The 14114-nt window shown below is 38.4% G+C and overlaps 1 protein-coding gene across 1 annotated transcript in view; it reads left to right on the plus strand.

Annotated features, from left to right (window-relative positions):
* Positions 1 to 14114, plus strand: part of FOXP1 (forkhead box P1) — a 163683-nt gene that overhangs the window by 143916 nt on the left and 5653 nt on the right. The window contains exons 13-15 of the mRNA XM_012652644.1: positions 3594 to 3715; positions 5419 to 5488; positions 10191 to 10357. Coding sequence (XP_012508098.1) covers positions 3594 to 3715; positions 5419 to 5488; positions 10191 to 10357 — 359 coding nt within the window. The remainder of the gene's footprint in view (positions 1 to 3593; positions 3716 to 5418; positions 5489 to 10190; positions 10358 to 14114) is intronic.

Below are 14114 nucleotides of genomic sequence, written 5' to 3' on the forward strand. Positions count from 1 at the left end.
GGCCTGGTTAGTCTTGGACCTTGACGTTTATAGAACAGTTTGTTGTTGACAAAAATGCATTTATACTATAAGGAAGTTACATTTATATTGTTTCGATACTCTCAAAGTATCCAATCTTTAGGAGTATTTGATTGGGTAAATAGTTCCATTGTGATTGAAATGCTCCGATGGAAGGAAGCCCATTGCACGGGCATTCAGTGTACAGGTGTCCAACCAGTAAAATCATGTCTCTCTGGTTGGAATACGTAGGGAAAAAGCAGATGCCACTGTTGCCAAAAGGTTGAGGTTGTCCTATTCTTACAAAAACCTCATGCTCTTAGGTCTTTAACCACAGCCAATATTTGCAGAGATGCATAGTTAACTTGTGTTTTCACCAGTAGGAACCTGGAGAAATGATCAAACTTGACACTGCCTTCATTGGTTGGATAAAAGCTCATTAACACAATTAGTAGAGAAAGCTGTGCAATCCAAATACTAGCACTGTATATGGGAGTTACTACAAGAGAATACAATGTATTATTAAGAGTTCTGTTTTGTTTTTTTATTTTTAAGTCAAGAGATTGTCTCTCAGAGGCTTATAGATACCCTGAGAAAGAAAAGTAGCTTCTGGACTATGGAACTTCATTATAACACCATTTGCTATAAAACAGGTCAAATTCCATAGTTCTATATTGGATGCTCCCAACAAAGCTTGGGGACATATGGCATGCCTCATTCCCAGTTCAGCAGTTGGTTCGTAGATTCCATTGGTATTTGTTCTATTGTATTAGAGTAAGCTCTCACAAAATTTTGAACTTTCTTTCTCATTTTCAATTTCTTGGAGTCTAATATTTTTGCTTATAGAAGGAAGCAGGTACACTCTGACATTTTGATTTTCCATTTTTACTACCTGGAATTCTTGTAATCCCTGAACCCCAAAATATTTAGAAACATTTAATGCAAATATTTTAGGATATCTTTGTATGTCATTAGTCTAAATATGATAAGGATTTATTATAAGGATGCAAGGGAAACTTGCTTTGCTTGGAATAAATGCCTTCCTTTTTAATTATTTAATTTTATATGGGAGTAAAACAAAAGAAAAAAAACCCAGAAAAACATTTATTCTGTTAAGTTCCTGATAAATTAGCATTTTAAAAGAAAATGAATATAACTGTAGAATTAATTCATCAACTTTACAGAGCTGTGACTATCTATTATGGCCCATATTTTCATTTCCATTAAGACACAGGGGCGCTGAAGGGAACCTATGTTCAAAATCTTACCTTTTTTTCCTCAGCCTGCCCTGGGAGATAAAACATAAAGGATCTTTAGCTATGAATGCTTTTAAAAATTTAGGAAGTAGAAGCAGGAAGCCGACATTTTCTTGAGATTGCCTTTTATAAATAGAAATGATCAAATTTAAAAATAATTACCAGTTGTGAATATAATATTTAAGCTCAGATCTTCAGATTGAACTTTTTCATTTTGCAAACTGCAGGAAAAAGTGTCATTAATATAAACAACCCTAGATGAAGTACTTAATGACTCATAAATACGTGTAATTTTCTCTACGTGTCCTTATTTGTACTGTGATCTGAGACAAAAGATGAAATGCCCAGTGAAAGTTATGACTGAAAAGAGCTTACTCATCTTTTTTGAAAACTCATGATTTCTGGTTGCTTTCTGCTTAGATGTGCAGTCTTGGAAAACAAAACTTAAGTTTTGGCTTTGCATCGTTATTTACATGGCTATATTGTTCAGCCAGGTCTACAGAAACCTTTTTACTGGAAGTAGCTTCTAAGCTCTTTCAGTTCTGTACATTTTGATACTTATTTTAAACATCAGACAGTGATCAGGATTGGGAGCAATGTTGACTACTTTCCCACTTATTATCCTACATGAATACATGCTCTATCTGGATTTTTAAAGGAAATTTGGCTTTATTTATTTATTTATTCCACCTCAGTTTTGTTCCAGTAAATAACAGCCAACCTTCCCGTACTGTGCTTTTGTGCAGTATAAAATAAAATGTTTCTTAAAGGCCAGACTACAAGGTATATGCAAAGAATTTTGTCCTACCAAGTATAATTACGGCATGCTAAATATTTTTAGAGTTTTGTTTTGTTTGTTTTTAAGCAAACCCATCAAACTTTTTTGAATGGGGTGTCCTTTGATAGTCACCGGGTATCTCAGACCTACCCCAATTATGCTGACATTACTCAAAACTCATTGGGAATTTATTCTGTGAATCTCCTTGCAAACAGTTCATCACTTCTTATGATAAAATTTGTCTCATTATTGTCTAAATATTCCATGTCGCAGAGGAAAAATTATTATGTAGCTTGAATTCTCACCAATTGTGATTGTCCAAAAATTGAAATGGCTCTCAAAGTATCAAGATCCGCCACTTTTAAGGATAATTCAGGGAGGAAATGCTGCAGGCAGTGGAAGGGAAGGCAGCACAGTGTTTGTGCAATAGCAGCATTGCCGGAATTGAGTGAGGGCTTACAAGGTATATGAAGCGTGATGTATATGTCAGTTTCTCATGCCCCAATCAAGTCACCTACTTATTCAATACAAGAAGAAAGTTTTAAGTAAAATGACCTGGGTCTCTATAATATCCTCATGCCCAGGGTTGATTCTAGATCAGTAAGTTCAACCAGGCAGGACTAAAGAAATGAAACTACGCTTGTTACTGTACCCAGTAAGAGTTGTGGATTCTTCTGAAACTCAAAGGAAAAATGAAATGTTAAAAGCTCTTCACCTTTGAGTTGAGATCTTCCTTTCTGATAGATTACCAACGTCAGGGGTCTCAGCTTAGGAATGAGCAGAAATGACTTTTAACCCTTAAAAAACGAAAGATGAGTGTGTAGAAAACATCAGCTATGGGAATAAAATCATTTTGCCATTGAGAGTTCTACTCATGTGTTTCTTTGGCACTTGCTCAGTTAATTAAGGCACCTGCTTATACTTAGGGCCAACTCTCACATATATTCTGGAAGGTAAGACCTAGCTTGATGAGAGATGCTGATCCTTTGGGGGTCAGTTCACCCCCTGATCCTGTCAGCCAGCTACACAAGGTGGTACTCTCAGTGGTAAAATCCAATTTAGAGTTCTTAATAAAACTGATGGACATTTTTAAAGCTAGAAACTGTCAAGAACAAAACTGTATTTAGCAGTATTAACCAAATCTTCATCTTTCACAGTTTAAAAAAAACACACAGACTACCCCTTTTTCATGGAGATAGGTGGGTTTAGAAGGGGCAGTTTTATGCTTTGCATGTTTTCTTATTTTGAAGTCATAGTAACAATACTTTCAGATTTGTATTGTGGAACCTATTTTGGGCATGTATGCATATTAAAAAGCATTTCTTCTGGTTAGATATTACCAGAGTCTAGACTAATATGCCAAAATTATGAATTCATAATTTTGGTTTATTTTTGCTCTTAGAAAAGACACCCTTAACCACAAGGAGGTCATCCACGGGGGTGGTAGCTGCAGCTCTTGGGGATGGTTTTACAAATGTGGACTGTTAGGCTGAATTTACTGCTGTTTTTGGAGTCTTTTCTTATAGAAAATGTAAATGTTCTCTCTTTTATACTTGCTGCAGAATGCAGTGCGTCATAATCTTAGTCTCCACAAGTGTTTTGTGCGAGTAGAAAACGTTAAAGGGGCAGTATGGACAGTGGATGAAGTAGAGTTCCAAAAACGAAGGCCACAAAAGATCAGTGGGTACGTCCACCATGTTTGAACTTCTTAGCCTAGCTTGGATTGTGCTAACAAGTGTAACGTAGAGGCTTTGGCTGCTAGATGGTGTTAGACCAAAGAACTGGTTTCACGTTGTCTCAGTTAAGGGAAGCAAAAAAGCATTTCATCCCTCCTGTTTTGTATACCCACCAGTCCCCCTGCCCTGCTTGCTGGTCTTTGTTGCATCACATGCTAGTAGCTTTTAGGTGGCAATGCATATTAACCCTCACAAACCATTTGCTTATGCTTATTGCATTTTATTTTCTTTTTCCTGTTCCCTGTATTGGATGTCTGTTCTGCCCCCAACCCCGTCTCCTTTTGTTGCCACTCCATCTCCTTTGCTGCTGCTCCTATCCCAGGGTGCCATTCGCACCAACCTCTCACTGCATAAGTGCTTTATCAGAGTAGAGGATGAGTTTGGGTCCTTTTGGACAGTTGATGATGAAGAGTTTAAACGTGGCCGCCATATTCAACGAGGCCGTCCTCGCAAATACTGCCCCGATGAAAACTTTGACGAGCTTGTCGCACAGTAAGAGCCTTTACTTGCTTTTGTTTTTTTTTTCTGCTGTTGCTTTGGCTTTGCATGGTTGACTCATCCCATGTAGTTTTGCATTTCACCAATAGCAGTGCCACAGCTTTCTGCAACGAAACTAAATTGTGTGATTTGTACATGTATTTCTCTCGTTTCTCTTTGGAACACCAGTGCCTTGAATAATGCTTTTTTGACGTCTTTAATGCAAATATTGGTTGTATTTTGATTCAGCAGCTTACGGGGACCCTACAACTAAATACTTTTGCTTAACCCATAATTCCTCAGAGTAAAAAGGATATTTTTATTTAGAGTTAAAATGTGTACTATTGGAGTAAATTTCTTCTTATTTGTTCACTCAGTATAATAATGTAATGAATGCTTAAAATGTTCCAAGCATAGGGAAAAAATGGGTAATATCGAGTATACTTCCTTTAAAGGCCACTGATAAATGTAGGTCATTTCCTACTGGAAGGCACTTTTCCCTCAGTATGTCCTACATAATTTTTTAGTATTTTAATTTTTACTAAGCTGGAAATTTTCTTAAAACTATCTCTTGATTTTATTTGGTCAGTGAATGCAGATGGCATCAAATATTCTCAGACTCTCCTAGACCTGGCTGTATAACAAGAAAGACATCAAGCCAGCCTCTCACCTTAGTTAGGAACAACCCTCCCCTCTGTCTTCTTGGGCAATAACCGTGCCTTGGAGATCTTCCTTAAGAGCCTTCCTGCTGTTCTTCTAGCAGTCCTTGTAGCATTCAGATCAGGAAGATACTTAAGAGCCAGATTCTTCCCGTGCACTCTCAGGAACCCCTGCTGTCAGCTCCAGCCCAGCCTCCAGGCTGCTGCCCTCCTGTTGGAGTCTGGAGTCCGAGGAACTGCTAAAAATTTGCAGACAGGCCTCTGGTGGGAGTACCCAAGCCCATTACTACTGAAGCCAGAGTTTTACACTTAGTTTCCTTGAATAGCAAAGTCTGTCCCCAGAGGTGTGCACACAGACCAGCCCTATAAAAGTAGGAAGAAAGCCTGAGTTTTCTTAGGTCTTGTTAACTGGGGGTAATTTCTGATTTGGAAGGACACCAGCAAGCTTAAAACTTAGCTAGGAACTCGGGAGTCGATTGTGTTTAACTTTGAGTTTTTATCTTTTTCTTACACAGTAACCCTTCCCTTATTAAAAACATGCAGAGCAGCCACGCCTACTGCACACCTCTCAATGCAGCTTTACAGGTAAGATTAATGGCCGTCCCGAATATTCAGCAGAGGCACAGGTCTCCCCACTCATTTCAAAATATATTAGCCTCGCTCTAATTAGATATTAAATTTTAATTCCGTTAAACTTTTTTCTTAAGTGCACAAAGCATCGCACTCCCTGGAGGCAAACACATCGGGCTGCTTCAGCATTAGTAGGATGCTTAGCATTTTGAATATTGTGGCAAAAAAATTAAAAGTTCACTTATTAATATTTATCAGCAGTATCATAATTTCCATCCTCTTATTTCAGAATTTCACTTGAGGCAAAAATACCACAAGTGTAATTACTCTAGCACAGCTATTAATGTGCCGGATGATAGGCCACTGTGTCACATGACCTTCTATTGTTCACTGGTTTAAAGAGAAAGCAGAGCTTTGTATTTCTTCTTCTTCTTTCAAAGTCGATATTTTAGCATCTTTTCTTTGGTCTTGGGGGGTGGCAACCTGGCTTTGGCTCACTCGGTAAAAGTAAACTGTTTTTGTTTGAACAATTGAGGTGTTTAAAAAAAAAACTCTTTAGATTTCTGGCAGACTGTGCAAGATTACATAATCATTACACAGAATGTGTGTTTCCTCCTGACAAACCAAGCACTCGTTATATCACCAACGGTACTGGGGGCCGAAGGCACTGGTTTTGAACAGGAAATAGATCACCACCCAAATGTGAGCTATCAGGGCAGCTCCTGCATGAAGCAAGCTTTTTATATATTGCATGTCTCAGTTCTCAACTGGACAGAGTACTCCATCCAGTATCCCTCCAGTAAAGTACCTGGGCGTAGTGCTCAGGTCCCCCTCAGGAGTTCATGGATAGGCAGTGTCGTCTTGGGCAGTGGTCCTGTTGTTCTAGAAGACAGGCCAAGAGAATCTTGAGAACTTTGAAATGACATATTCTGTAGGTAAATCTGACATTTGTAATATATAATACCATTACAGATCTTTGCAGCATGCATTCTCCATGGGGGGACATATCACCCCAAAATTGCTTCTTGTGCCCTTCTAGAGGGCCATAATACATAAACAGATATTAAAATTTCTCAGGGTGAGGGCACAAAAGGGATGATAATGAAAAAACAATTGGGACCCTGGGCATTCTGGGAGGAGGAGGTACTAACAGGCACCCTGGTTCTCGCTGTTCATTAAACAAATAGGTATCGAGCACCTACTCTGGGCCCTATAGAGCATTTTTCCCAGATCACCAGCAGAGGCTTACGGCTCCCAAGAATGGATGACACGACTTTTACACGGTTTTGGTTTAGAGGCAAATTCATTGGACTTAGCATTTCAGTAATTATATTTATTTATTTTTAGCCCAAACCAGATTTAATAGGAGAAACTACTTTCTGTGTCTCTTTTAATTATTTGTAGTTTACACAGTAACTTTAGAAGAGTAAATGAAAGCACGCTTAGATGCCGCCACTGTAAATACCATTCATTAGTAACTTATTTTCCCTGGAGTCTTGTGAAGTGTGAATTTAAAGACTGCTCTATCTGGAATAGTATTAAGATTATAAGCACATTTTACATTCATGAGGCAGAAAGGCAAAAAAAAAAAAAAAAAAATGATCCTCCGTTCTGCCGCCACTGTAAATACCATTCATTAGTAACTTATTTTCCCTGGAGTCTTGTGAAGTGTGAATTTAAAGACTGCTCTATCTGGAATAGTATTAAGATTATAAGCACATTTTACATTCATGAGGCAGAAAGGCAAAAAAAAAAAAAAAAAAGTGATCCTCCATCCTCTGGATTCTCTTAACTATGTGACTAATTTCAATTAGTATGCCTTATAGAACTGTTCATGTTTCGTCTCCAAAACGTTTGTTTTTGGCATCCTCTACACCCTTTCTTGTTTCCCCTAGTAGCCTAAAACCATCCTGCAGTTTTCCAAGAACGTTTTGTGTCCATAATGAGGCAAGGTGAATTAAATGGATATAAATTCATGATTTGAGGAGTGGGTTGTTTCCCTCTCTTCCGTGAGTTTGGAGCCTTGATGAGTAGACAGTCGCATAAGACAACTTTCTACTGTGCAAATTAAATCAAGCTCTGCCAGCAGGCCTTCCTCCCCATTATCGTCCATTTCCATTTTTCAAGACAAGTAAAAATAATAGTGGAACAATATCTTTAAAAAATTACTAGAGCAACATAATGCATGATATACAATATATAAAATAGGACAGCAGAATCCACTACAGAAATAAAACATGGGACTCGGGACAGATTGCATTATGCTCTGAAAAAGTGAAGTAACTAAGGGTAACCGTAAAGCTTCGTATTTATAGACTGCCTTTTCCCCGAGGAGCTCAGAGTGGTTAATGTTCCAGGAGCGCTGGTACTTACGGACTTCTGCACCATTGCTTAAGCAACTTCATTTTTTGGCAGAGGTGCCAGCTTGATATGAAACCACATACTGTGCACAGGACAGTTTATATAATTAAGTCCGTTTTTGTAACACACCTGCTTCTCAGTGGACATCAGCTACAGAAGAGAGCCACTTTGTTAGGCATAAGCAGTTGGTGAAAATTTTGCTAACTTTGAGTGGGTTACTCTGATCATTTGCTCAACAAAGAGTGTCCGAGAGGCTCTGCTACGGATCAGGCACTGGGATCGTTTTTCGGGCCAGTTGATCCCTTTTTAGAGGAACAAGGCTGGTTTTCATCACTTGCATCTTTCTTGTCTGAGAACCAAGGGATCAATATAAATGCTTGCCTTTGTTTGCCCTTCGCCTCTGTGGCTGCTGGGCCTCAGCCCATGTTCTGTGGTCCATTCCCAATCAGCCATGACCTTGACTTTGAGAGCCAAGGAGAGTAAATGCTCATCCCAGTGAGGTTGTCCCATCTATGGGATGACCAACTCATCCCAATGAGCACATTCTTAGAACCGTTTCAATTTTGTCTTCTCAATTTTCACTTTGGGGAGCTATTAAAATAATAAGCTAGTAACAGCCCCACTTTTGCCACATTGTGACCATGTAATAGTGAAATTAGCTTGTGAGAGCTGATCTTGTGGTATTTCCAGAGGAAAGAGGCTCAATTGATGGTCCCAGCAGAACTTGCATGACTGAGAGAGGCGTGACCACTGTGTTGTCTCAAATAAAGGCAGTTAAGATGCTTGTCCAGCTGCAGTTTGCAAGAAATAATTCTGGCAACTGTTCTTCCAAAAAATGAAAAAATGCTTTATTGTAATTACAAGAGAGCTGTTGAAAGAAGTACTTGATGCAAATTATTTGACAAACTGTGGGAGAGTGGGGAATGTTCAGATTTGCTGTTCATCAGAACGAGTTCACCATATTTGGAAATAAAAACAGGATTTTCCCCCCTGCTTTTTGAAAGAAGGCAGTTATATACATGCAGAAACGGAGGGGAAGAAGAGCTGTGGGCTTGCAGAGGCCTAGCGTTGCTAGGTGAGGTGAGGTCTTCTGACACAGGGCTTGTATCTAGAAAGCCCTGGCTTCGGGGGTTGTAGAGCGAGCGAGGCCGCAGTTGTCATAACAGGCAGACTTCCTGCAGCCCAGCTTTGCACTTTTTCTTCATTTTTGGCTCTTTCTTTCTGTTTAGAGCCAGGATTTCTAGAATAGTTTGGACTCTTACATGACTGGCCAATTGAAGACACCATGCCAGATTGTCTTGTGATTGTACTTTTTCTCATTAGGATGTAAAACCAGGCATAGTGTTGTCTGCAAGAGGACAGTTTTGATAAATCTTGGTCTAATTACAGCTGCCAGTTTTTAAAAGTCTGTCCTCTTTAATTAACTAAAAAGTCACTGGGTCATAATCACCATCCAAAGGAAACAAATATGGAGCCTTTAGTCCAATGGTACATTTAACTGTTGTCTGCATCTCAGACTGGGTGGCCCTTTTATTCAAATACAGTAGGACAGGAAGTGAATAGTGTCCTACCATAGAGTTCAGGGTTTCTTCTTTTTTTTTTATTTCCCCACCTTTTAGCTGACACTCATTTGGAGTGACTTTGTCACCTTTAATATCAATGTTCTTAGGCACCAAAAAGAAATATGATTTAGAGGTTCCTTTTGCCAGAGATTTTTCTTTAGTCCTGAAATCCCAAGCAATTGGTTTGAGTCTGAAAGATTATGTGGTGTTACCTTCAACCAATTATCTCAAACTATACTAAACAGATTCAAAAAATCATTAAAACGGAAATGATGGGGGAGATAAAAATTGATTCCAATTCTATAATCTCTTCCTTTTCTATAGAATCTAAGAGGTAAATGTTTATGGAAGTTCTCATAAGTTTGAGCAGTGCAGCCAGAATAATCTGATCAAATTTCTAATATCCAATAGTAGAGTCATCAAAATGGATAAAGAAATGAAAATTCCATTATCTTTCACTATGATCTGGAAATATTCAGTTCCTCTTGAAAAAAGGCCTCTGACAACCTCATATTAGATAGCCTTGTCTCACCATGCGACTCTACCAAGCCAGACTGAATTGAGTCCTTCCTCTTTACAGGCACTTTGGTCCTCCCAGGTAGCTCTTCAAAACCAAGCTTGGGGCAGGTGCCACAAGGCACGTTTACATCAAAATCCTTCTACCCCTCTTAGAAACTTGTATTTGCCAACCATGCTACAATTAACTTAAACCGAAGGCTGTTGAATACACCTGTAATAGTTTCCTTGTCTTGCATACCCTGTGTCTTCATAAATTTTCTCTTGGTTGATGGCAGGCTTCAATGGCTGAGAATAGTATACCTCTATACACTACCGCTTCCATGGGAAATCCCACTTTGGGCAACTTAGCCAGCGCAATACGGGAAGAGCTGAACGGGGCGATGGAGCATACCAACAGCAACGAGAGTGACAGCAGTCCAGGCAGATCCCCTATGCAAGCCGTGTGAGTATTGTCCACTCAAAAGGTCTTTGCCTTCAAGGCCTTTGTCTCTGTTTTATGTGCACACAGGCCCTTCTCTGGGCTCTTTGTACTACCTTTTCTGTAATTTCTGATTTCCCAGAACCCAGATAGAAGTCTCTGCTGCTAGAAATGTTTAGCATGGTTAGTGCATAAAAGGACTGTGTGCTAACTTGCCCATAAAAGCAATCAGCTTCCTCTAGTCCTAAAGAGCACACAGCAATGAAATGGGAAACACATTTGTTTTTTCTCTTCTTTTGCATCTCACGCCGTTATTGAAGCTCCGCTTCTTTTTTTCTCCTAAAATTAATATGCATCTCTCCATGAAAAAGTTGGCAGTTTGTTCAACTTTGACGTGTGCTGAACCTAGCAGGGAGAAAAAGATGCTTGTTTACTTGGTTGTGTGAGAAGCTTAACCGCGAATGCAGTGCCACGGCGTTATTACCAAGCATTAATGATGGCACAAATGAAAGGCGGCATGATTTATAGATTGCTCTTAAAATATCAAAAGGAAAATTAATAGGAGCATTATAGCAGCAGACGGCAGTATAATGAGTGCACATATAACTGAATGAAGTGATGGGCGACGGTCACCCATGCTGAATGTGAATGGCACCAGGACCATGCCAACCACAGGACAGGCGGAGGCCATGAAGCTGTGATTGTCCCCATGGGTGGGTGATGGGGGAGAATCGATGTGACTACACTAACCCCCTTTCTCCCAGGAAAAGTTTTAAAACGTAGAAAAGAAACCACATTATTCCAAATGATTGGATTTGTGGGAAATACTATGGAATGACAGTCTCTCCCTTTTAGTGAATCTCCGCGAAACTGTTTCAGGGACCAACACGTTCAGTGTTTGCAATACTGTCAGCTCCTAGAACAGGCCGCTTGTTTACATATTCTTTCTGAATTACTGACCAACATCTTACTTTAAAATAATTTGGGTGATAGCAGTGGAAAATATGACCTGTAACAATTAGAAACAGAATGAATTGGCATCTAATGACAGAGAAAAAAGCATTATCTGTCGGCATAATTGGAGGGTGTGGGGAAATCTGAAATTTGATTTTCTAGCATTTGCATTTCATTTCCAAAGTGCTTTGGAAAGGACCTTTAAAGATGGAAATAATCATTTTTAATTTATATGGACAACGTCTTAGCATTTACTGCACAACATTTTAAGAACATGTTTATCTTTCACACTGACGTTGCTGTATTTCATCCTTTCTAAAGCAACCTGCTGGTTCTGACTTTATTGTTTTCACTCTTGTGTTCATCTTTAAATCATTGTCATGACAGGAGTATTTACTCAGATATTAAGTTCAGAGCAAATGTTCATTGGTATATAAGCGACCTCAAGAAATACTCAAAAATGTCTGAAGTTATCGAATGGAAGAGATACTATTTCTCATAATCTCTACCAACTCCAAAGTTTAGTTAATGTTTATTCTTATTATTTAGTATAAAGGATCGTTAAAATAAAAGGAAAAAAGCTTTGGATACAAGCCTCCCAGGCAACAGTGTAGAGTGATAATAATTTTTCTGTACAAAATAAAGTCACTGTGAAGTTTAACAAGTTTGAATTAACCCCGGTATTACTGAAAACCGTGTTTTACAGCAGTCATCATAATTTTGAATGAAATGAAGGTTTCAGCTGGTTTTTAAAGGAAACCCTACATAAAGACGTCAAAATGTGTTGCTCAAATCTCACAGGTTTATGCTGTTTGCGAAATGTAATTATATGTCAACAGCAGATTCCCTGTGCCTGCTATCAGTGTCATAGACTGTTACTCTTTTTGACCTCATACTTCCATTAAGCGAATTCTATAATGACATAGTTTTCATTCTTGTCCAATATGCATTACCCTGCTATGATGCAAATTGTTTTTTAACTGTTCCAGTCTATTGGAATAAATCTAGCTGTAAACTTTACAGCACGGCTTGAAGGACCTTGTTAGGAAGGCAGCCTATCTAATATCTAGTGTTGAAACAGAGCTCTTCATTCTTACCCTTTCTGTGACTCTCACATACCACTCCCTTTCGTGTCTCCTTTGAAACACTAGAAAGTAGGCACATAATTATGGCTTTGGGGCATTATACTTTTATCCTGATAGGAGCTAAAGGAGCTACAAAGCAAAATACTCCATGCTGTGCATACACCCCCAGAACACAATGCCTTTAAACACCAGTCAGCTTTATTTAAAAACTCTTGTGTTCCCAGAGTGGCTAAACAAAGGAATTACTCAGATGTAAGGAGAAGAGCAATGTGTGGTTTTGCACAGTTATTCATGGGTAGCCCTTTCAGAAGTTGGGGTGGTGGGGAGGCAGCGTCTGCAAGGGGAAGAAGGTGCAGCTCAGATTTCTAGGAGACACTGTGTGTCTTGAATAGTTTGCATCTTATCTGAAATGCATCGTACGTGGAAATCCATCCTATTTTATTCTTTGAAGCACTGCATGCCTCTACTTCTATTTTGCCACACCCAGGGATATCTACTAGTACCAAGAAATGTCCTGAAATTGGGTTTCATGTCTCTGAAGTTTTAAGAAACCTTAACATTTAACCTAGGTTGTCACACAGTAGACTTAGCCAGTTAACGTTTGCCGGGAACCACTTTGCATTAGGCCACTGGGATTGAGCCAGCAGGCATGACAGGACCATTACCTGTGTCTTTGGGATAGTAAATAATAGTCTTAATGAATTTTGGCTGCCAATTTAGGGGAAAACCTTTTTTTTTTTTTTTTTGCTTCTAATGAATTGGGTCTGAAAGTAAGAATTGTAAAAATAATTCTCATAATAAGGTTAAGTCATTTCATTTTTCCAAAATAAACTGAAATTAAAAGAATTTGTATTTCTTAAAGTGGAATTGGGCTTCATTAATTAATTTTGGCTTCCAATTTGACAACAGATAGATTTGGGTAAACTTTTCTAGAGTAGTAAGGAAATTCACATTATGTAATTCAAGCAAACAACTAAAAATGTGCACCAAATTGCTAGACCTTTATCTATTGTTATAATGTATAAAAAATAGGTCCATAAATTGTAATGAAAATATGGGACTATTGCTTTAGACAGATTTAAATTGTATAGGATATAAATATCTATACATTAGCTACTCAACATAGTGTCGATATTTGGATTTTTACAAATCTGTATAGATAACAGGAAGATAATTTAAAATCAGTCACATTTTAACTATTAAAATGCAGTCGAATATACTCTGATAAATGTGCCCAGTTCACCTAAAATATGTATTCACTATATTTTGTTTACTTCTATGGCTTTTCCTTCTTGATATACTCTAGAGTTAAAATGAAATCTTTAGTTTGTTTTAAATGTTAAATATATAATGAAGAACTGATTAAATGTCTAATTCATTGATCTGAGAAATAGTTATTGAGATTCCCTGTGTACTAGGTATTAAAGTTAGAGAACATAAAGATAATAGTCTCTGCCTTTTTAAGGCAAACCGTCTAGTAGAGGGGACAGACAATAAACAAACACGTAAACAATATATATTTTAGAGTACACTGGTAGGGGACAAGCACTATGAAGAAAAATGAATTAGGAATAGAAAGTATGTTAGAGTTCTCTAGAGCAATAGAACCAATAGGATGAACAGATAGATAGATGATAGGTAGATAGAGATTTATCTTAAGAAATTTGCTCAAGTAATTGTGGAGGCTGGCAAGTTTGAAAAATTCAGCGCAAGCTGGCAGGCTGGAGACTCAGGGACAAGTT

The sequence above is a fragment of the Propithecus coquereli genome, unplaced genomic scaffold (genome assembly GCF_000956105.1).
Source record: "Propithecus coquereli isolate 6110/MARCELLA unplaced genomic scaffold, Pcoq_1.0 Scaffold391, whole genome shotgun sequence".
Classification (NCBI taxonomy): domain Eukaryota; kingdom Metazoa; phylum Chordata; class Mammalia; order Primates; family Indriidae; genus Propithecus; species Propithecus coquereli.